The sequence below is a fragment of the Podarcis bocagei genome (genome assembly GCF_964188305.1).
Source record: "Podarcis bocagei genome assembly, chromosome: 3".
Classification (NCBI taxonomy): Eukaryota; Metazoa; Chordata; class Lepidosauria; order Squamata; family Lacertidae; genus Podarcis; species Podarcis bocagei.
In genome coordinates this window covers 9501755-9526509 of record NC_138127.1, presented here as the reverse complement: position 1 = coordinate 9526509, position 24755 = coordinate 9501755, and the positions used below count along the sequence as shown (strand labels likewise).

Genomic DNA, 24755 nt, shown 5'->3' with positions numbered 1-24755 from the left:
GGACTGTTCTTAAACTGAGGTACCACTGTATATAAAAACTTCATCCCAGTACATGCACTTCAGTACACATTACTTGGCTGGAGACCTGCAATGCAAAACACAGAGAAGTGCTGTGTTCTGGTTTGCACGCTGTTTCGGAAAAATGTGAATTGGGTAGGTTTGCCTTTAAATGTGAGCTGAAATGAATTTCACCTGCATCTCTAGTGGCAGAACATCTGTTTTGCATACAAAAGGTCCTAGGTTTAAGCCCCTGCATCTCCAGAGAGAGAACCTTGTATGAAATCCTGGACAGTCACTGCCAACTTCTTTAGACAGTACTGAGCAAGGTAGACCCATTGTTCTGGCTCAGTATAAAGCAGGTTCCTATGTTCCTACAAGGATTATTTTGAACATTGAGAGTAATCTACAATAGCAGCGTGTAATTTGTAAATCTTTGACATATATAGCTGCTAATGCTCTGAAGAGTACTGGCTTTCATTCTAAAAACAACATTAAATCCTTATGTATTTCTGAAAGTGTTATCTATCCCTAGCCTGCAGTTAGATCACTTTAGTGTTTGTTCAAATATTTTGCTAACAAGAGGAGTAAAGTGAAAAGGTTATAAAACTTATGCAAGGAAGATATAATATATAGGGTCTGGCTTGCAGCTCTACAAGTTTGTCTTTTCTATTTTTTTTATTTTCCTACCTTTTACTCCAAGCCAAGCTAGAGAATGCTGTTTGCATTTAAGAGGACTAATTTTTATTTTGCAAAGTACCGTATTTTTCACTCTATAAGACGCACTTTCCCCCTCCTAAAAGGTATGGGGAAATGTGTGTGCGTCTTATGGAGCTAATGCAGGCTGCACAGCTATCCCTGAAGCCAGGAGAGCAAGGAGAAATGGAAGGAGCTCTGCTTCTCCTGCCGCTTCGCTGAAGGGGTGCTGTACAGAGAGGGAAAGCTGCTTTGCTGGAGAGGCGCTGAGCAGAGAGGGTGAGAATTTCCCCCCCTTGTTCTCCTCCTCTAAAACTAGATGCGTCTTATGGTCGGGTGCGTCTTATAGAGCGAAAAATACGGTGGTGTGAGTGTTTCAATCACAACTATTGTAATTTTTTAACATGGCTGTTACTGAGTGAGATTCTATTACTACTTTTGTTTCCTTTAGCAAATGTTCATATAGTTGCTGAAGATTGCCATAATTCTCAGAGTTCAGAGGATCCCCAGAACGGGTAAGAAGAAAATACTGGCGTTTATTTAAAAAAAACCCTTCTGTAAAGAGTAAAGTGCATGTGTTGAATGCAAGAGCGGGCATCCATGTCCCTTGTTTTGTCTTGAGTTTGAGGGTCAAAATGTTTGTTTCATAACAGCCTCCTTCAGTAAGAACAGTCGATGAGGCAGACTCTGATAGTGAATGGATTCCTTTGCAGCTCCGTCACCTTGTTTTAGACACCTTTCCACATTCCTCCGTTTTGCAGGTTGTCTACTTCTCCAGCAGGGGTGGGGGTCCTTATCTTCCTCCCCTCCCCTCCCCTACTGGCCAAGTTTGACTTTCCCACCTGTCAATCATGTGATGCCACAACGATGCCAGGTGGCCTCCTTTGTGGGTATAGAGGAACGGCCTGGTGTGCAATGCTTCATCCAACAAGGCACGTTGGGGCCAGTGCAGTGGCAAGGATTTGGGCTCGATAAACTTTGAGGTCCCTTCCAAGCCTGTAGTTCTGCAATCAGGTTGGCCGCTGTAAGAAATGGGCTGCTGCGTGAGTGGACATTTGGGTCAGATCCACCAGAACTCCTACATTCTCTCTGCATGGTTTCTGTTGCAGTTCCTCTGCCTTCAACAACAGCTGTCTCTGTCAAGCCAGTTCCCTATGCTTCTGCAAACTTTCTCTGCTCTGCAGAGCCTTAACTCCCCTGCAGCTTTGCTTCTACTTGCCCGTGCCTGTGACTCATTTATTAAGTCATCCTTGGGCCATCTCCCTTTATGACATGTTTTTCTTCCTCGGCATGCAAGCATTCTGGGCGGTGGCTGTCCTGTCAGAGCCTCAGACAGTCATTTTCAAACCAAAGTATTTATTTTGGATAAATTAAGGGATAGCATTTCTTGAGCGAGGCTGTCATTGCCAGATTGCTAAGTTTAGGCTTCTAGTGGAAACAAACTGCAGTGATCCATAGAGCCATATTTGAGCAAAGGGCAACTCAGTCCCTTAAGATCTGTGATGCAATAGCTGCTTTGCCCAAGCACGCACACACACACACACACACACACACACACACACACACACACACACGAAAGTCTAGCTACTGCCTAGGTAGAATGTTTCTTTCTCAGTTTCTGCCCTGAAACACTACAAACCATCTTCTTGCTACTCCATTGTGAGCAAAAAGCACTGGTGGAACTGTACACAGACCCATCACCACATGAAGCCCATTACATGGGAAAGCACCCATATCATAGGTGATTGCCATATCAAACTGCATCTCAATGGTGGGAAGAGAGAAACACTTACAGATATGGGAGGGGGCTGGGATAGGCAAGCTGTGAAATGGCTTCCTGGCCCCAGCAGACATTGGGATCAAGTACATGTGGTTTGCTAGAACCATTGGACCACTGCTGCATTGCTGCTCTGCCTCTGCTACGTAGCTAGATGCAGTTAACACCCCTCTCCTGCAAGAAGCATTGTACAATCTCTTCCACCTTCAGCGACTGTGTTTAACAGCATCTAGTTTGCTGGCATGCGCACAGAGCCTCCCTGAGCACACTTGGAAAGGTAGCTTTGTGGCTGGGGATTTTAGCACCAGCTAGTATTTAGTAGGAGTAGTGCAGAAACTACAGCACAGGCTGGCATTATCCACTATCTGTGCATGCAAATTAGGATCACGACAGGAGCCAATATTTGGTACATTTTAGGTTTGTTTGTTTTTTAACATCTCCTAGTTCTGTGTAGGTTTCCTCCCCTGCATTTTGTAATTAAAACTTCAAGCAAAGCCAGGCTCGCTTTCCAGTTCTCATTCTGCAGCAAACTGAAAGAATGTTAAGGAAGAGAAGCTGCAAAGAACTACTTTGTGGGTAGGGACGCAGGTGGCACTGTGGTCTAAACCACTGAGCCTCTTGGGTTTGCCAATCAGAAGGTCGGCGGTTCGAATCCCCGCGACGGGGTGAGCTCCCGTTGCTCTGTCCCAGCTCCTGCCAACCTAGCAGTTCGAAAGCACGCCAGTGCAAGTAGATAAATAGGTACCGCTCTGGTGGGAAGGTAAACAGCATTTTTGTGCGCTCTGGTTTCTGTCACAGTGTTCCATTGTGCAAGAAGCGGTTTAGTCATGCTGGCCACATGACCCGCAAAGTTGTCTGTGGACAAACGCCGGCTCCCTCAGCCTGAAAGCAAAATGAGCACCGCATCCCCATAGTCGCCTTTGACTGGACCTAACCGTCCAGGGATCCTTTACCTTTTACCTTTACTTTATGGGTGGTAGTGGTGGGGGAATGTGATGAAGGCTTAAACTGCATTCCAAGTCCCTGAATGTCAGACATTACAGCTTCTATACACCCTTACTTATGAATAAGCTTCACCAAACTTCATTGAGATTACAAAGCAAACATACATAGTATTGCACTGTGGATAACTGAAATATTTATTATAATTAATAACTTGTATGTGCTTATTTTAAAGTGAAGATAATCAGGGGAATAAAGATGAGAATGCCTTGGCCAAATGGGCTGCTGATCCTGCAAACACAGACTGGATGGAGAGTAAGTACTGGTGATTATGGTTCCTCTAGAAATCAGGGAATGGGAAACTGTGGTCCACCAATATTGTTGGATTACGACTCCCATTGGCGATGGTGGCTGGGGCTGATGGGACTTTGCAGGACCACTGGGTCCAACTTCTCTGCTCTGTATAATGAGTTGGTGTGTCTCAGTTTATCGCTCAAATAGCTGTTTATATTGGAATGTTTTATTTAAGTCTGGAATGAATCCCTCCTTGTTTCTGGATACCTGGTCCGATTTCATTATTCAGGGTCAGTCCGGGAATTCCACATACAATTACTCTGTTCTAGGGATGTTGCTGGTTAGATTCCTCTGATACGATTGCTCTACAAGTATCCTAGACACTGCTTATGTCTGATTCGATCTCATTTTATTTCCCTCATTATCAGCGACTGGGTATCCAAGCTCGCGCACATGTTGGTCAGGCAAAAAGAAAAAAATGAAATGAGCAGGATAAATATATTCTGTAAACTTGGGGGAATTGAGCAAAATTGCAGCTTCTTTCACTTGCTTTTCTGTCGCAAGTCTGAAGAAGTTCATATATGCTTGACGAATTTGATCTCTAATATCAGCACACCTTATCTGCACTTCCTGGACTAAGGAGTACAGTCGTACCTTGATTCTCGAATGTAATCTGTTCTAGAAGTCCGTTTGACTTCCAAAAACATTCAAAAACCAAAGCGCACCTTCCGATTGGCTGCAGGAGCTTCCTGCACTCAATTTGAAGCTGCAGAAGCCACGTCACACATTCAGCTTCCAAAAAACGTTTGCAATCCAGAACACTTACTTCTGGGTTTGCGGCGTTTGGGAGCCGAAACGTACGAGTACCAAGGCGTTTGGGAACTAAGGTACGATAGTTGATCCCTTTAGTTGATCCCTTTGTGTTTCCAGCAAGTCTCCTTCATCTTCTTGCTCATGCCTCTTCTCTTTCCTATATTATGTCGTTTGATGCTTCTTTTCTTTGGCCTTCAGCATGTCTGCAGAACAAGATTGTGAAGGGCAGAGATGGCTGAGTCTTCCAGACTCTTAGGGAGTAGGCAGGGAGCCGCAAAATGCATGGACACCCTTGTTGAATTTATTTATGTTTATATGCCACCTTTCCCCAGAACTGGGGCTGAAGGCAGCTAGAAACACCACTGGACTGTGGTGGGTCCTGGGACCTAGTTAGGCAACAGCTGGATTACATAATGGCTAATATTGCCACCCTGGGATCCTTTGGGAGAAAGGTTGGCAAGCAAACAAACAAACAAATAAATATGCAGTCAGTGCTGAAAATATAAAAGCATGTTGCAGATGATGATACTGTTATTATTTGTACCCCTACCATCTATTATTTCTTCTTAACCTTTAAAATAATAATAATTTATTATTTATACCCCGCCCATCTGGCTGAGTTTCCCTAGCCACTCTGGGCGGCTTCCAATCGAGTGTTGGCATTAAATATTAAAAAACTTGCCTAAACAGGGCTGCCTTCAGATGTCTTTTAAAGATAAGATAGCTACTTATTTCCTTCACATCTGAAGGGAGGGCGTTCCATAGGACGGGCACCACTACTAAGAAGGCCCTCTGTCTGGTGCCCTGTAACCTCACTTCTCACAATGAGGGAACCGCCAGAAGGCCCTTGGCGCTGGATCTGAGTGTCCGGGCTGAACGATGGGGTTTTTGCAAATATTTTAGTGTGTGTCTTGCTAAAAGTCTATGGTGTTTGTCTAATATATTGTGGTTTTCCCATCTTTTTTTGCTTTCAGATCCAGATGAGGTAATATATGACGATGTGCCAAGAGAAAATTCAGACTCGGAACCAGGTATGAGTTTGAATTCAAAACCTAGGCTTAGACTTAGAATTATTGATAAATGGTGCAGGGAAAAATCACTATCTGAAGTTTTAATGGGAGCTGATGATCAATCCTTTCCCGTCCTGCCCTACCCCCCCCCCACCAAATCCTCCCTTATTAGCCTTGAACCTCACAGGGTTAGAATAGAATAGAATATTGCAGCGGAGGGCACCAGATTTAGCCTTATGGAAGGGAAATCCCATCAACCTCCATGAAGAAACTCACTTGACTTACTCTGAAAAAGGGCTTCAATTTACAGATTTAAAGATCATCCTTATGGAAAAGCCAGTTGGGAAAGTGAATTGGTACACAAAGAAGGGATTAAGAACTCCACTCATGCTTTACCATCCCCAATTGCCCTTTCTGGAAATGGCATTTGCATGTAAAATATATGAGATGTTCCTGTTTTGTCAGTTCCATTTTAGGCTATGTGTGTAATGGGATTGATGTAGAGTTCACATGTGAATTTATTCAGAGCAGTGGTGGTATTCATAGAGGGAGCAGGGAATGTTCTGCAAGAAAATCCATGAACCACCCCCTTTCCATTTATCTTCCTAACTCTTTTTAGGCTCTCCTGAAATGCTGTATATAAGTACCATGTCTTTGTTGTTATGTAATCCCTGCCAATCGGGGATTATATAGTGAACATAATGACCTCCTAACCCTATGATTGCCAATGTAATCAGGAAGCTTTGCCTTCCATCTGAAGTGGATATTTTGGCTCCTGTGATATCACATAACCAAATATAGCTGGCTAAGTAATGCAATGATGGAATGAGAATATATTTTCATCTCCTTTGATTTATCCCCCCCCCAAAAAAAAAAATTACTGAAAGAGGGCTTATTATATGTGAAGTGTTTGTAGAAACCGACTCCCATTTTGTCTCAGCCTATTTTTGTGTCTGCCTCTGTATTCATGTACCATTTCTTGTTTCCCATAATTGTTTTCCAGAAATGTTATTGCGTATCTCACCTTCCTTCTATATCTCTTTATATCTATGAGCAACACATCACATTTGTTCTGGGTCACTTTTAGCCTGGAAGTTTAGCCTGCTTTTTAGAGTACTTGCAATCCAAATGTTGTTGCATATCATGATATTAAAGGTGACTGCTTCTAAAATTGCGTAATGCTTCTTATGTGATTTTATTTATTTATATTTTTTCACTTTGGTTGTAAATTGCTTGAGAACCTTTTTAGTTTAAAGCTATAAATTTAATAAACCTATAATTTTATAAAATTTGCCAACCACCCTGTGATCTTCGTATGAAGGGTGGTATATTATTATTATTATTATTATTATTATTATTATTATTATTATTATTATTATTATTATTATTAACAACAACAACAAAAACAGGAGGCATAGGAAAAGGAGGTGCATATACCAGTGAATAATTCCTTGGCACACTACGCAATACCATAACTTGATTTTTGCATTTAAGCAAGGCTATGTTTCCCCCACTGAAGTCACAAATTATAGGCATGGCCAAACGTATGACACCTGTACTTGCTAACTGTGGAAAAGGCACACAATTAAGTGTATTCAGCAATTGGACCAAAGTCGGTCACAATGATTATCTGGGTACTTCCAACCTTTACCGCTTGATCTATCAAAGAAAGGTGTAGACTTTCCTTTAGATAAGGAATTACTCGCTTAAAGTAATAGAAGTGAATTGTAAAGCCAGACTTTGCACAAGGAATTAAGTGTGTAAATAGGACAAGACGACATTAATTTATTCATTCCTGGGATATAGTTTAAATAAAGGGTATGAGTTTCCAGAACATGGAGTAATAGAATGATGTATCTCCTTTATGCCCAACGCTATAGGACCTGAGGTCTCCCATTGCTGCTCTAGAACCTATATTGTGAAAGATATTCCAAGACAGGATGCAGACTCTCTACCTTTTGTGGCGTGATAACAGACATGTTGATTTCTTAACCTTTCACTAATTATTTACTCCTGTACTGAAAAGTGCTGGTGTTCTCTGAAATGCTTTACCTCTTCAACGTATTTAGCAGGCACATAGAACTTGTAATGAATTTGAACTTCTCCGTAGCTTAACAAAATTATATTTTGCGTATTAATGCATGCAGAGGAGATGATTTACGATGATGTTGAAAATGGAGATGAAGGTGGAAATAGCTCTCTTGAATATGGGTGGAGTTCGAGTGAGTTTGAAAGCTATGAAGAGCAAAGCGATTCAGAGTGTAAGAATGGAATGCCCAGTTCTTTTCTGCGTGGCAACCACAGAAGACAAGTATGTAACTTTCTTTGGCAGCATTTTTTCTAGTGCATTGTTGACATGCTTCCAAACACTGTAGTTCCCCCAAGCTTTATGATGTCCATTTTTTCTCATGCATTCGATTTCAAACCACATACGTAGTAATTCAAAAATGAGAGAGGAGAAATATCCAGGCATAGTAAGACAAGAAAGGAAGTTAATAAATGCATACAAATGGAATTTCAAAGTAAGTTATTTGTCTTTTATAGATACAAAGAACTCTACTAGCATTCATTATGCAGTGTTGTTTAAGAGATGTATCTTGTATTCATAAGACATATAAGGTGCACATGTTTCTTTCCACCCTACCATTGTAAAAATCTAAAACTAAGTTTTCTTTGCCAAGCATGTAGTAAGGGGAAACCTCACTTTATAAATGGTAGTTTCCAGACCTAGACATGGAAGACTGGGGATTTCTTAAAAGTAAGGGTGATTTCCTAAAGCTTCACTTAAAATCATGAGACCTGCTTGGGTGTGCTTTTAAGCGCAAAACTTTTTAAAGAAGTGTGCATGCACACAAAAGCTTATACCCAGAACAAACTTGGTCTCTAAGGTGCTACTGGACAATTTTTAATTTTTTTAAAAAACAATGATATTTATAATCATCACATACTTTTAAAATTACGGTATTCACAATAATGTACAAAGGACTGCTGTCGTTCTTTAACCTAGCATCATTGTCTTGGTTCAGATGATCAGACGATTCTGTGTTCTACCCAGTCAGAAAAGCTGTTTTGACAGCAAACTTGGAAACAAACCCATTGCTGAGTTGTTGTTTTTTTAGTACGTACTGCTGAAAACAAAAGCTAGATTTCCCTTCTACTGGTTGCAAATCCTTTTCTTATCTGGCCGCCAGCATGCATGCTACAGCTCAAGCGCTTTAGAGTAAAGTTTAAGATTGTATCTTTTTGTATGCTATAGCTTTCTCATGACCTAACCCGTTTAAAGGAGCACTATGAGAAAAAGATGAAAGATTTGATGGCAAACACGGTGGGAGCTGTAGAGATTCAGCAACTAAAGCAAAAACATGAGCTGAAGGTAGCGTAGTTGATTTTCGTAACAAGCTAAAATGTTAAAATTATTGTTCTTCCAAACACAATGAACATGTGTTTTAATAAACAAAAGCTGATGGAGAAAACTGGACAGTATGTGTTCAAACTGTGTTGTCTGCATTGCCCACTGGCCTTAAAAGAACATTGTCAAGGACTTTTATGCCAGCTAACGTGCCTTTGCCCTACTGCTTATAACACTTAAAAAGTGAAATGCAAAAGTTATTGTCTATATTGATTTTGCTTGTTTGTTTAGCTTCTGCTGTTGCAGTCTGATCCATATGGATGTATTATTGTGTCTATAAAGACAGCTGTAGTGGTTGTTGCTTCCAACAAGATCATATAGGTCTTAGCCCTTTTGGATTTTTGAAGATGAAATAAATGGGATTGCTTGCTTTACCTTTTTTAGGTTAAAATAATGTAACTGCTTATGTCAGCACTGCTATTATACAGCATTATTTTATCCTTTTTATTGAGGGCAGAAAGAAAATAGTTTGCTACAAAGGGAGGGAAACCGGGTTGTATTCAGCTAACTTACTCAGAGTATGCCCGCTGCAATTAACAGCCATGACTAATATAGATCTGTTAATTTCAATGGGTCTGCTTTGAGAAAGTTAGATTGATACAAGTCACTATGTGTAAATGCAGCCAAGAAGGGGATTATCCATGCTCCCTCCCTTAATTCTCTGATATATGGTGAGCTATGCATGATTCCCCCTCTCTTCTCCTGCATGTAAAGCAGGAAAGGGGTCGTATTAATTTATGCTTGCTTGTTCATCTTGATGCCCTGCCTTTTCCCCTGACAGTAAGGAGTTAGTTATTAAAAGAATTTTAGGAACACAGTCTTACAATTCCATAATACATTTATTTTGAGTGTGTCTTTAAATTTATGTTGGTAGATTCCGTGTCTTGATACCAAGGGAGCTGAGTGCTCAGAAAAAGGCATCACATTTTTAACTTATTAAATACTGTTTGGATTTACATACAAAATTTGGATGGAATTTGTTCAGGTTCTATTAAGTGATAAGCACCATACATATATTGTATGGATGAATATCTGTATGCTTCCACAGCAAATCCATAAAGTATAGATTATCTGGGTTGTGTTTTTTTTATAAAAACAACAACACACACCTGGAGAGGGCTTTGGCCTCCACAACTTGACAGTGTTCTTTTTAAGAGCAACTATTTGCATGCTCTAGTACCTGCTGCAAACCTCTAGTACCATGCTTAACAAGCCATTGAATTCCACACTTACTCTTCACTGAACTTGTAGAATGTGTTTAATACTGTCTTGCAGATGCAAAAGCTAATGAGGGCAGCTAGGGAAGGAACCAAAGATGGACTAGAAAAAACTAAAGCTGCTGTGAAGAAAGGCCGGTCGTTCATTAGAACAAAGTCATTTATTAGTCATGGTGCGTATTGACTCTTTCTTTTCTTTTCTTTTTAAAAGGTGTAAGATCATCCTTTCTCATCCTAAGGGTTGCAGTTTATTGTGGGGCCACTTCGTGCCACTGGTGGGCAGGGCAAGGGTGAAAGGGGCCAGGCACAGAGTGAAGAGATGGGACACTTACATTAGCCTGTGATCCACACACACACACACAATATTCAGAAGTTCACACACACAAAGCCTAACTAGCTTTCTATTCTCCATCAAGACAAGCAAAAGGCATTATCAGAATAGCACATTCCAGCCAAGCAAAAGTAGTCCAGGAGGACTAGGGTTGCAGGTCTGAGATTCCCCATCCACATCTGTTCAAATAAATTGGATTCACTTGTAAGCCAAGTAATGTAGATATTGATCTGGTGTCACCTAAATAGCCCTGTTGACTTTGAAGCCATGCTGCTTGTATAACTTGCTACATCTTCTTACACAGTTGTTCTTGTGTCTTGAGAAAGAAGAAAGTACGAAACAAGGACAAAGAGAGGTTACATATGAAAAGCCAAGGAAAATGTTCTGCCTCCTTTTGTTGTTATTAACGCTCCTCTTTTAGTAAAGGTAAAGGGACCCCTGACCATTAGGTCCAGTCGTGACCGACTCTGGGGTGGTGGCGTTCATCTCGCTTTACTGGCCGAGGGAGCTGGCATACAACTTCCAGGTCATGTGGCCAGCATGACTAAGCCGCTCCTGGCGAACCAGAGCAGCACACGGAAATGCTGTTTACCTTCCCGCTGGAGTGATACCTATTTATCTGCTTGCACTTTGACGTGCTTTCGAACTGCTAGGTTGGCAGGAGCAGGGACTGAGCAACGGGAGCTCACCCCATTGTGGGGATTCGAACTGCCGACCTTCTGATCGGCAAGCCCTAGGCTCTGTGGTTTAACCCACAGCGCTGGTAAGCGTTAAATCAGGGGACATGGGTGGCACTGTGGTCTAAACCACTGAGCCTCTTGGGCTTGCCGATCAGAAGGCCGGCAGTTCGAATCCCCACAGCGGGGTGAGCTCCCGTTGCTCGATCCCAGCTCCTGCCAACCTAGCAATTTGAAAGCACTCCCAAAAGTGCAAGTAGATAAATAGGTACCGCTCTGGCAGGAAGGTAAACAGCGGTTCCGTGCGCTGCTCTGGTTTCTCCAGAAGTGGCTTAGTCATGCTGGCCACATGACCCAGAAAAACTGTCTGCGGACAAACGCTGGCTCCCTCAGCCTGTAAAGCGGGATGAGTGCCGCAACCCCAGAGTCGTCTGCGACTGGACTTACTTATCAGGGGTCCTTTACCTTTACCTTTTTTAACGCTCCTCTTTTAGGTAAGTGTTAAATCAGTCTCAAGTCCAGCTTGGTGTAAGGACCAGGATGTTACTTAACTACACTTACTGTGTAGTCATGGGCGAATGGTTCTTCTGAATGCACACTGTGATGGACTTTCATCCTGGACATCCAGTGTCTTTTTGAGCTACAGGTCTTTCATTATGGATGGTTATTCAGAAGACGTGTACATTGCATGAAATAATACTGAAGCAAATGCAGAGGTGTTACAGTTAATGTCATCCAAAGAATACGTGTTTTTATTGCCTGCATCTGTAATATATATGTGAAGGAAATCTAGCATATTAAAATATTTCTATAGACCATAGATCAACCTGCCTAGAAGAAGAGGAACTGTTTATTGATGTAGACTGTATGCATACAGAGGCAATCATGACACCGATGCCCGATGGATTATCGCAACAACAGGTTTGTGTGATGGCTGTTGAAACTGAACCCTTTCTGTGTCCTTTGTAGAATGAGTTGTGCAGTATTTGCTCATTACAAAACTGAGGGTGAAAACCAAGTTGGTTCAAATGCAAGCATGTTAACATCCCTAAGTTGGTTTTGTTTTTGAGGGGGAAATGAAAAATATAACTTCATTGCATAAATCGTTACGATTGATTCTGTTCAATTATTTGCAGGTAGCATGTTAATATTCTTACTATATTCTATATGCTGACTTTCTGTGATAGTGTACTGCAAAACTGTGTTCAAAAAAACAGGAAAGCCAAAATTGCTTTCATAAGTAACTTGCCCTAAACATCTCCCTATAAAGCTTTTGAGGCTCCACATATTGTAGAATTATTTGCCAAAGCAACAACAACAAATCTTCACAGGCCACCTTGCTTACTTACTCATATCTGTGCTAGGCATTTCTGGCTTAAAAAACTTTTGTGAAACTTCACTTGATTCAATCTATACTTACCATAGGTGAGCAAGGTAGTTGTGTATAAGCTTTTACTTTGGATGTGGCTAACCTTTGGTCTTCCAGATAATGCACCTCAGTTCCCATCGTCTCCGACTGTTTTCCATGCTGGCTGGGGCTGGTGGGAGTCTTGCAACATCTGGGCAGAACCAGATTTCCCATCATTGCTCTGCTGCTTGGTAGCAGTTTTGGGGGAAATGTATTTAAACCTGCACATATTACTGCTTGCCACAGGGTGGCATAATAGGATTCCGGTTTCCTTTTTTAACCACCAGTCATTGCACTTTGCAATGCTATAAATGCTAGATCACTTAATCATTTTGGTTCTTATCGTTTTTAGTCCTTTGATGAACCAATACTGGGTTTTTTAAAAAACTTAAAAATAATGTGAGGTGCCTTACTTGTTTCCTGTTAGTATTGGTCATGGTATGCAAAAAAATATATAATCATAGTGAACTCAAAATATTGTACCCAGCTTAAGTCACTCTTGGAGAACACTCATTGAAATAAATGGAATTGAGGTAGTCATGTGTATTGATTCCAGAGTATGATTTAGTTGGTTAAAAAACTGATCAAGCAGCTCTACAACCACGGCAACAAGGGGTGCCATATTTTGAAGAGCAAAAAAGAGAACACATCTCCTGAGTTCAACTATGGGTCACTATGACGACTACCCATGAAAAAGAGGACATGTCCTGGGGAAAAAGAGGACATTTAGCAGCCTAAAGAATCCACAAAAACATTGCGGCAATGTTGATTGCTGCTTCTCTTAAATCAAAATAAACAAAATAATTCAAGGAGTTTGAATAAAGAAATAAAGGATGCAGCCTGTTTCTGCAACTTTGGGACCCATTGCCTGTAAGTCAGGGAGGGGAGCCTTTTAGTCCAGATATATGCCTGTTCTTCCGTCTATTGGAAAATGGACACAAATATAGTAATAAAATAAACTTGGTTTTGATCTTCTGTGTACATTTAAACAGTTAAGAATATTTGGTCATGCTGATACAATTATACTTATGAATGGTGTGTGTGTGTGTATTTTCTTTGGCTGATTTAGTTTTTGTACACAATATATGAGGTTTGTTTGTTTTTGTTTTGTTAGCAGTCAGGTAAAGTGAGGTTTGTGCTCATATAACATATCTGTATTTGGGGGATACCTTGTAAGGTTATCCCCATCATTGTGTATACACAAGAATACACAAGGAACCCATCCTTTTGTATTCAAAAAGGTAATTAAAATAGGTACCGCCACCTGTTCTGAATCTTTGACGCCGCCATCTGCCCTCTTTGATGCAGAGAGAACAAGCTGTAATTCAGCAAAGTAGCAGATTTAGTCAGCTATGTATGTGGGACTGTAGCAGTAGATTGCTTTTGGTTAAGGCTACCATCAGGCGATTCTGACTGCAAGCAAGAAGGGAGCGGAAGGTTGTGTGAAATATAGTGCTGTATCCAACTAAGTTATTGCACAACTTCATCAACTTGTGCAAGTGCAATGGAACTACTTCTCTTGCACGCCTCCAGATCTGGTCCCCCAACCTTCCAGAGCAAATTTGGAAGTATTCCTTAACCCCAGTTCTCAGTGTGTGATTCCTTGCGTGTGTGTTTTTTGTTGTACAGGTGGTGAGAAGATATATTTTAGGAGCCGTGGTTGACAGTGAGAAAAATTACGTGGATGCTCTCAAAAGGATTCTAGAGGTATCTCAATGCCTTTTGCCCTTTTATAACTTTGAAAGCAAATGGATAATTCTTTTGCTAGAAATAAGTTGTCACAAATGTGTAATTGATTGCTGCTGCTGTGTTTACTTATAATGAAAAACCTTTATTTGAATTATGGCTCTAACTACTTTATCCTTTTTTAAAAAAACCAAACAGCAGTACGAGAAGCCTCTTTCAGAAATGGAACCCAAATTATTGAGTGAGAGGAAACTGAAGATGGTGTTTTACCGAATTAAGGAGATTCTTCAGTGCCATTCAATGTTTCAAATAGCACTGGCCAGTCGTGTCTCTGAGTGGGATTCTGTTGAGATGATTGGAGATGTCTTCGTTGCATCGGTACGTAAACCATCACAGTTATGTAAGTGGCCAAACTTGCCCCACTGCTGTTGCCTGTTTGATTTAAGACTGAGCTTGGCAACAAAATTAGAAAACAGCTCTGGTTGTGCCAAGCTCAGTGCAGATCCCCATCGCCCCCATGATAACCAGAGCATAAGGAGGTCAAAACATGTTGCCCACTAGCCCCTGCCTGTGTCCCCACATAGCCTGGCCTGTCGCCTGCTTTTCAGTTGCTTAGCAGTGGCAACAGATGAAAAGTCCTTGCCTCGAACCTTCTGGTATGTAGCTGCAGCATGTCAGAGACACTAGGGCAGCAATATCCAATCTGGTGTCCTATTATTGGACTCCAACTCCCATCAGCCCCTGCTAGCATAGCCAGTAGGAAGGGATGATGGGATTTGTAGACCAACAACTTCTAGAGGGCATCATGCTAGCTATCCCTGCCCTAAGAAATGCAGCTTTCCCTGCATGTCCATACAAAGGACTCAGATACCCTAGGGGGAAGGGAAACAGATTAACCCAGCTCCATTATATTTGGGGTGCTGCTTTAGTAGTTATATCAGCAGGTGCCAGCTTAGTAGCTTGGGAAATCTCCAGAAAGATATAATTGCTGTCACAACTACTGCTGTTGCCGCCAGTTAGGTAAGTGGGAAGTGAGTTATTCTTGGCATGGACTGAAACGAAGAACCCACAGGGATATAAAGCTCACCTCCTTTTTCTGGCAAGGAGTGCACCCAGAAGAACCACGCACCTTATTTTTCGCTCTATAAGACACACTTTTTCCCTCATAAAAAGTAAGGGGAAATGTGTGTGCGTCTTGTGGAGTGAATGCAGGCTGCGCAGCTATCCCTGAAGCCAGGAGAGTGAGAGGGATCGGTGCACAAAGACTCCGGAGGCTTTCTGTTGCTTTCGCTGAAGCCAGGAGAGCGAGAGGGATCGGTACACAGCGATCCATCTTGCTGTTCTGACTTCGCTTCGCCGGAGAGGTGCTGTGCAGCTTTCCCTCTCTGCGCAGCGCCCCTTCAGCGAAGCGGCAGCCCCTTCCATTTCTCCTCCCGCTTTGCTGGAGAGGCACTGCGCAAAGAGGGAGAGAATATTTTTTTTCTTGTTCTCCTCTAAAACTAGGTGCGTCTTATGGTTGGTTGCATCTTATAGAGTGAAAAATACAGCATTCATGGCATAGGTTTCTGCCTTTTGAAAGAACGACGTGACATGATGCTGGCTTGGTTATGTGCACAGAATGGAAGATGGCAGGATCTAGAATCATAGAATCATAGAGTTGGAAGAGACCACAAGGGCCATCGAGTCCAACCCCCTGCCAAGCAGGAGGGTGTGCTCTACAGGGAGATAGCTTCAGGCACCAGACCACTTGGCAGGCCAACTCTGTTTTACAAAGTTGTCTGCAAACATATGACATGAAGACTGGCAACATGGACCCCACTGTGTGGGAATCCCTTGCAGACGACTGCGGTGCCTGGAGACAGACAGACAAGTTGTGCATCCATAGCAGTGATCAGAGGAGGAATGACTGCTGCGAGGAGCGCAGAAAGAGGAAATGTCATGATACACCTACATGAGCCCAACTGGATGCCTTCATCTGCCCCAGCTGCAACAAAACATGTCTCCCCCATATCAGTCTCTACGGCCACAGCAGGCACTGTAACCTTCCAACAGATTGACTTCATATCCAAAGTGCACTCCTCCCATGGTCTTAGACAAATGCCAACAATATTTACATTTTCATCCCACTTTTTGTCATGGAACTCAAAAGTCATGTGCATAGTGTTCCCAGGCAGTTTCCCCTCCAGGCACTGACCAGACCTCTTTGGCTTTTCAACACGTTTGTTGGTTTACTGCATAGTTTTTGAGTTGCTGAAGATGGGTGGAATTTAGGAATGTTTGGACTGAGATCAAACTACTTCCTCCCCCTCCCCAAAACTATGTTCTTGAATTGTCAAAGTCCTTAAGTACAGTATAATCTGGATTTAACTGCCATATAACTTCTGTGAGTCTTAAGTGCTGAATTAAGAGGCTGGTTGCTGAACTATGGTGAAGCGATTAAAGCTTGGTGCTCTGACGTAGATAATGCGAAGGAGCTAAAAGATTTCCGACTTTACTCTCTTTTTTTATGTATTTCAGTTTTCTAAATCTATGGTGCTGGATGCTTACAGCGAGTATGTAAATAATTTTAGCACTGCTGTGGGGATTCTCAAGAAAACGTGTGCCACTAAACCTGCCTTCCTTGAATTTTTAAAGGTGAGTGTATTGGGCTGTTTAAATTCTGAAGTAGATGGGGCAAATAGGAGATCATAAACTGAGGCAAGGATCTGACTCTGTGCAGGTTAGTTTGATGGCTTCATTTTTAGTAGTTTGGTTTCATGGGTTGTCAAGGCAATTATGAATAACCAGAGTTCAGATTTTGGACTCAATTAATTTAACTCTATGGATACACGACCTTCTGGTCATAAGTAATGGTGAAATATTTACAGCCATCTATGCAGTATCGCTTAGTGAATTACAGTGGTACCTCTGGTTCAGGTTACAGACTCCACTAACCCAGAAATTGTACCTCGGGTTAAGAACTTTGCTTCAGGATGAGAACAGAAATCGCACGGTGGCAGTGGTAGGCCCCATTAGCTAAAGTGGTACTTCAGGTTAAGAACAGTTTCAGGTTAAGAACGGACCTCCGGAACAAATTAAGTACTTAACCTGAGGTACCACTGTATTATCCTTTCTATGTCTAAAGCTCAGACTGTAAGTACCATTGTTTGTGTAGCCAAAATTGTACTTTTCACATGCAAGAGGGAGCATGCACAGGAGTGCTCCAAGGTTCGCAGAAAAACATAAACTCCTTAAGAAAAGGCCCTCGTGGGCAACCTTCCAAACAGCCTTGCAAGGCCTGAGCACACTCACAGGGTACAAACTGCTTGCTAACAGTGTGAGGTGAAACTATGGAGGGGGAATGGAATGGAATAGCTAGAATCTTGAACTTGAGAACTCCATGCTGCAACATTTTGTCGCGGGTCTCCACTTGTAGAAATCTACTTTTTGGCCAAGCACAATGTAAAAATGGGCACACAGTGGCCACATTAGCACATAAGGCTGACCAAAAAACCATAGTTAGCTACATTGGACAGAGCATGGGTTGCATGCTAGTGCAGTCACCTTGAGCAGTCCTCCCCACCCCCCGAGTTGAGAAACAAACCAGGGAATGGTTGGTTTAGCATTGCCTCCAAACAAACCACAATCAGAAGCTTTGCTTCCCAATCGTGATTCGCTTGTGAGAAACAAATGACAAGTGACACAAAATCACCCACTCCTTTATTTATTTCCCTACTCCAGGAAGAGAGGAGCAAAAGCTGTACATAGCTTATGCACTGGCTAATTTGCCTAATTGAGCCGCTTGGGCTTGCCGATCAGAAGGTCGGCGGTTTGAATCCCCGCGACGGGGTGAGCTCTCATTGCTCTGTCGCAGCTGCTGCCAACCTAGCAGTTCGAAAGCACACCGGTACAAGTAGATAAATAGGTACTGCTGCGGCAGAAAGGCAAATGCTCTGCTTTCCGTCACGATGTTCCGTTGTGCCAAAAGTAGTTTAGTTATGCTGGCCCCATGACCTGGAAAAGCTGTCTGTGGACAAACACTGGGTTCCTCGGCCTGAAAGCGAGATGAGCACCGCAACCCCATATTCGCCTTTGACTAGACTTAACTGTCCAGAGGTCCTTTATCTTTATGTTATATGTGAATACAACTTTTACCTCTGTTCTTTAAAAAAAATGTGGTTGATATAAAGAAAGACGACCCTTTCTCATTACAGCAATGCCAAGAATCTAGTCCTGATAGAATTACACTCTATGGCTTAATGATGAAACCCATACAACGCTTTCCTCAGTTCATCCTACTGCTACAGGCAAGTGCAGTCTGATCATTCAAAGTACTTGCATGCACTGTTCATTGGTTACAGCTCAATGTTATTTGGCTAATTCTAAGTAAAAATTAAATGCACCATGTAATGTACTATGCAGTTGTATTTTTGAAGCCAATGAGACTGTGCATGTTTTCATCAAGAAATGGTACAAGTATTACCCAATTTCATATACAAATAAATGCAAATGGTTTTCATGAGCAGTTTGAATTTTCCATCTGCTTTGTTTTGTATGCTGTTCCATATCCAGTTGCGAGCTCGAGAAGCAATTATGCAATGTACCTATTCATAAGAATAATACTGCAATCTGACATACCCATAATATATCACCAGTGCCAAATGGATTCTTCAGGAAAATTAGAGGGGGCAGGGCAAGATGGGATGGAAGTCAAATGGCTGAACACCTCCTCAGTGCAACATATTGCTGCAGATCCTACCTGTAGTATATAGTTTCATAAGCTTTTCTTCCTCAGTCCTCCCCTGCTTCCACTGCTGGCATTAATAGCCTCCTAAATGGGACATGGGTGGTGCTGTGGGTTAAACCACAGAGCCTAGGACTTGCCGATCAGAAGGTTGGCGGTTCGAATCCCCGCAACGGAGTGAGCGCCCGTTGCTCGGTCCCTGCTCCTGCCAACCTAGCAGTTCGAAAGCACGTTAAAGTGCAAGTAGATAAATAGGTACTACTCCGGCGGGAAGGTAAACGGCGTTTCCGTGCGCTGCTCTGGTTTGCCAGAAGTGGCTTAGTCATGCTGGCCACATGACCTGGAAGCTGTACGCCGGCTCCCTTGGCCAATAAAGCGAGATGAGCGCCGCAACCCCAGAGTCGTACACGACTGGACCTAATGGTCAGGGGTCCCTTTACCTTTAGCCTCCTAATGCCTGAGCCATATGAACTCCATGTCTGTGAAAAAGATACTGCTAAGTTGGTCACATTTTATTATAGAGCCATGACTACAAGGAATTTGGTAGGGCCATGTTGCAAAATATCCTTTGGAACATAAAACTTGCCACGGAAATATGGAACTTGCCCAACAGTACAGAATCTATCAAGTGATGATCTGATGGACTGGAACCATTGATAACACTTCCTCTTTTTTTCCCTTATGCAATACATAGATGCTGATATTTTGCACCCAGAGTATCAGTATTGTGTGGCAAGAGCAGGACAGGAGGAGCACAGCAGCCACAATCTTTGCTCTGAGAAGCCTGCATGTTAGCTCATTTGCATGGCTTAGTGTTGTGCATGCAACTGTGCCTATATATTTGAATGTAATGTACAGCCCACAACATAGAAATAGGCTTAACTGGATTAATGAACGATTGATAGGAAACTATCATCCGGTTAAAATACGGCCCTTGCCTCACCCCTCCATGTGAAGAAGAGTTCTAAGGAGACATCCTAGGCTTTAACAACCTGGATGTGGATGGAAATTTGTCAAATCTGGGGTACTGGGAACATTTTTGTGTGTGCATCTTTCTTGACATGCCAACCATATTCTCAGGCACGTGCTATAGGTACACTTTAGAGATGATGATGGGACAAAAGGCTTGACATTACTGCTTGGGTATCCTGAGATCATAAAAAAAAAATCTTGACTTGTGCTGAAATAGTAACCATAATAATTTGGGTTTTTTGGGGGGGGTCTTTTAAGGATATGTTGAAGAACACGACTAAAGGCCACCCTGACAGACTGCCTCTACAGATGGCCCTCACAGAGCTTGAAACATTGGCAGAGAAATTAAACGAAAGGAAAAGGGATGCAGATCAGCGCTGCGAAATAAAACAAATCGCAAAAGCCATGAATGAGCGTTATCTGAACAAGGTTGGAACAGCCATCCTTTTGCTCCTTCCTGATTTCTCTTGTAGAGGAAGTAGATATCAGACAAACCAGATGCCTTCCACATTGAGAGTGTGGGTGTCTATTTTTTCCCCTTCCTGTGCTGGAATATGGCATTTTGAGGTCATGTGTTTGGTTCAGTAGCACCGTGATGCTGACAAGCCATCTTCTAAAACGTACAATGCAGTTTGGGGTAGCAATTGTGGTGGAGCCAAGGTCAATAACTTTTTTTGTCTTTATCCTTCATTTCTTCAACACATACTTTGCACAAATGTATTTCTGCTTCAAGCAAACTGGAAAGCACAACTCCAGCCAGTACCTTTTAACCTCCCCCCCCCCAATGTTGTGTAGGATATATGTTTCAAAGGCATTTTTTTTTAATGGAGTTGGAAACTAGTATGAAATAAGTGGGCATGACATGAACCCACCAAAAAAATAAGCACTTCTTCTAAGTCCCACTTACCCCATTGGGAAAGATTTAAACAAAGGCAAAAACATTCTTTTTTAATCAGGCCTGTAGATTTTGTTTGTTTTTGCTGGTTTAAATGTATGTGTTAGCTTTTTGCTTAAAATATTGAATGCTACTTTGAATTTCCATGGCAAACAAGCGACTAATAATTTTAATTTTAAATTTATTTATTAAATTTAAGTTGTTGTTGTTATATACTACTGCTACTACTAATAAAAACAATAATGCTTCCATTAAGTAGAAAATAAGTGTGACCAAGGGAACAAGCAGGAGTCAGACTGGTGGGTTGCTTTGTGTTGATGAGTGTGCAGTGCTATGAGCCCTTCTTTTATACTATGTCTGTCTCCATTCAAATGCTAAAACATATTCTAAGGCTGGATTGAGCCAGCAGCGGAGCAAGCCGATTGGGCGCCTGGGGCGGTGCGTGTGCTCTGCGGCCAGGGGCGGGGCCAGCCGCCCGCGGGACAGGGCAAGCCAGGGTAGGATGCTCCGCGGGGCTCCAAGGAGTCTGCCTGCCTCCTCCCACTCAGCTGCCCTACAGCTGAGGAGGAGCCAGCGGGTGGACCTTTTGGGGCAGCGTGGAGCCTGCAGGCGCCCAAGCCACCGTGTCACTCTCAGGAGAGATGTGTAGCTCGGGCACACTGCAGGCCCCGTGGTGAGTGCCGCCTGGCATTTTGTCACTCCTTTCAGTTGTGACACCTGGGGTGGCCCGCCCCCACCGCACCCCCTTCCTCCACCTCTGGATTGAGGCTGTATCATTTTTGCCTTAAGAACACCCCATCAGAGTAGGAATCAACAGGTGTGGCCTCTGGAGTTGGAGTTGCCAACCTAAAGACAAAAGGAGGGTTTAGGCAGCGGTTCTCAACCTGTGGGTCCACAGATGTTGTTGGACTACAACTCCCATCATCCCTGAGCTCTGGCCTTGCTAGCTGGAGGTGATGGGAGTTGTAGTTCAACAACCTCTGGGGACCCGCAGGTTGAGAAAGGCTGGTTTAGAGGGAGTGTCTGTAGCAAAACAAAATTCTTGTTACTCAGTAATAATTGCAACCACCACCCCTTGGCCCCATTCTCAAAGTGATTATTCAAGGAAAGTTGTTGATGAACTTGCATTGACATAGCCAAGGTTTTAATAAAATTTACAAAAACTCTTGTGCGTGCCTGATCCTGATTCATAGATGCTTTTAAAGCAAAAAATAAAAACCCCATTTCTAGGAGTGTTATGAATTAGTCACTTTGGGGTTCTCTCTCCCTCTCTCTCTCTCTTGCAAAACTTCAGTTACTTAGCAGTGGGAACAGGTGCCTCGTGCGAACTGATGATATGCTGGAAACTGTTTACAACGACAGAGGAGAAATCGTGAAAACCAAAGAGCGGCGACTCTTCATGTTAAATGATGTACTGATGTGTGCGACTGTGAATGTCCGGTAAGATTCTACCTGCATTCTCTAAAACAGAGAGTGGGAGAGTTCCTGAAATTTGGCAGCACTGTTGTGTCTTTTTTTTTTTTTTTAATTGTGCTGATCACTGTGATGTTGAGGTGTTCCATGGGTTTGAGGAGATAAATAAAATACCTATGGGAGATATCAAAAAGCACCGCAAAAGTGATTGCAAGCCATTGCAGGCACTGCACCCCATAAGCAGGGTATCGCTTCCTTATCCCGGTACTCTGAAATCTTTGTGCCTTCTGCTTCCTCTATGTTTGTGGTTCAGAGAGATACGATCCCTCATAACCTTTCTCAAGAGTAGCCAAAATATGTAACTATAGAGAGTGCAACAAGTCCTCCTCTAGGCAGGTGGGCAGGGAGAGTGGCTTGGTTGCTGCTCCTGTTGCAGCTTAGCTGTGGGGTACCCTAAAGAGTGTGGGAAACGGTGGTGCTGTGGGTTAAACCACAGAGCCTAGGACTTGCGATCAGAAGGTCAGTGGTTCGAATCCCCGCGATGGGGTGAGCTCCCGTTGCTCGGTCCCTGCTCCTGCCAACCTAGCAGTTCGAAAGCACATCAAAGTGCAAGTAGATAAATAGGTACCGCTCCAGCGGGAAGGTAAACGGCGTTTCCGTGCACTGCTCTGGTTCGCCAGAAGCGGCTTAGTCATGCTGTCCACATAACCCAGAAGCTGTCCCTCGGCCAATAAAGCGAGATGAGTGCCGCAACCCCAGAGTTAGCCATGACTGGACCTAATGGTCAGGGGTCCCTTTACCTTTTAAGAGATCTTTACAGCTGTGAATCTTAGGTACACTTGAGAGTAAGCCCCAACTTAATTCAGTGATACTTATGTCTGAGTAAACATTCATAAAACAGGCTGCAAAAGTGCCTGGCTTGTTTGGGAGCCAGATTGTTACTGTCTATGATTTTATAGTCAACTCAGAGCGGAGTTATAAACTGTTAGTATACACTGCAGAAAAGGAGAGACTGTGTGTGTGTGTGTGTGCGCACGCGCGCATCCATGCATGTGGGGGGCTGCATGATGTGCATGTTTGTTGTGTGTTTGTGTTTGTGTGTGTGTGTGTGAATTTCTAAGTTTTGTGAAGTGGCTACACACTGCTTTTGCATGTGGTTCTTGGTGGACTGGCCAAGGAGCAATGCTGCCCTAAGGCTGAAAAGGATATCTGAGAATGTGGAGAGAGAGAGGATGCAGTTATGCTGAACAGAAACTGTGTTGCTGTAACTGTTACACATGACTTTTCTGTTCTGCTGATTCTGTGAATATGGGAAGGGACCCAGGTCAGTGAGAGTTCATGCTTATTATGTAGAAGGTCTCTTGTTCAATATCCAACATCAAGGGATATCTGCTAGAACTATGGCACTGGGTTAGATGGCTTGAGAATCTGGCCTAAATCACCTTGATTTCTGTTGCCCTTCAGATTGTTGTTGTTATTATATTTATACCCTGCCCACCTGCCTGGTTTTCCCCAGCCACTCTGGGCAGCAACTAGCAGGATAGTAAAAATACGAAAAAAATATCGAACATTAAAAACTTCACAGGGCTGCCTTCAAATGTTTTCGATAAAAGTTAGATACAGTGGTGCCTCGCAAGACGAAATTAATCCGTTCCGTGAGTCTCTTCGTCTAGCGGTTTTTTCGTCTTGCGAAGCAACCCGATTAGCGCTATTAGCGGTTTAGCGGCTATTAAAGGCTTAGCGGCTATTAAAGGCTTAGCGGATTAGCGGTTAAAAGACTATTAGCGGCTTAGCGGCTTAGAAAAAAAAGGGGGAAAGCGAAAAAACATCGGAACACTCGCAAGACGTTTTCGTCTTGCGAAGCAAGCCCATAGGGAAAATCGTCTTGCAAAGCAGCTCAAAAATGGAAAACCCTTTCGTCTAGCGGGTTTTCCGTCTTGCGAGGCATTCGTCTTGCGGGGCACCACTGTAGTTGTTTATTTCTCCCTGTGTTCCACAGGGAAGGCACCACTACCGAGAAGGCCCTCTGCCTGGTTCCCTGCAACTTTGCTTCTCGCAGTGAGGGAACCAGCAGAAGACCCTCGGAGGAGGACTTCAGCGTCCAGGCTGAACAATGGGGGTGGAGACGTTCCTTTAGGTATACTGTGCCAAGGCCACTTACTCTAACTCAAACTCTCATCACCCCTTGCAGACTGTTGGGAGATAGTGTGAGTTGCATTCCAGCAGCATTCTGAAGGATGCTGAGTTTGTTTAGACCTAACTCACTGTGAGCTGTTTGGCTTTTTCTGTGGGTGCGGATTAGAAAGTACCTTTTTGTTTGTAGATATTAACACTGTAATTATTCGTGTTTTGAATGTGGGAGATGTGGGACAGCTCTGTTTCAAGCTCTGGCATAGATTTTCCTGACATATACACATTCCATCTTTTAAAATAGGTCACCAATGCCCATCCTACAAATCCGATCAAATGGAGTGAGGATTGCAGAAGCTATTTGC

At 42.9% G+C, this 24755-nt stretch overlaps 1 protein-coding gene across 6 annotated transcripts in view; it reads left to right on the top strand.

Moving 5' to 3' along the window:
* ARHGEF10 (Rho guanine nucleotide exchange factor 10) overlaps positions 1-24755 on the top strand; it is a 104783-nt gene that overhangs the window by 21730 nt on the left and 58298 nt on the right. For 4 of the 6 annotated variants that reach the window (XM_081188963.1, XM_081188964.1, XM_081188965.1 and 1 more), the window contains exons 5-17: positions 1145-1208; positions 3648-3727; positions 5494-5550; positions 7677-7840; positions 8786-8902; positions 10214-10328; positions 11978-12084; positions 14201-14278; positions 14456-14635; positions 16775-16891; positions 18451-18543; positions 20211-20381; positions 22142-22287. In XM_081188963.1, the coding sequence (XP_081045089.1) occupies positions 1145-1208; positions 3648-3727; positions 5494-5550; positions 7677-7840; positions 8786-8902; positions 10214-10328; positions 11978-12084; positions 14201-14278; positions 14456-14635; positions 16775-16891; positions 18451-18543; positions 20211-20381; positions 22142-22287 (1489 nt within the window). Of the gene's footprint in view, positions 1-1144; positions 1209-3647; positions 3728-5493; positions 5551-7676; positions 7841-8785; positions 8903-10189; positions 10329-11977; positions 12085-14200; positions 14279-14455; positions 14636-16774; positions 16892-18450; positions 18544-20210; positions 20382-22141; positions 22288-24755 lie in introns of all 6 variants that reach the window. The other 2 variants (XM_081188968.1, XM_081188967.1) reach the window with 2 other exon arrangements.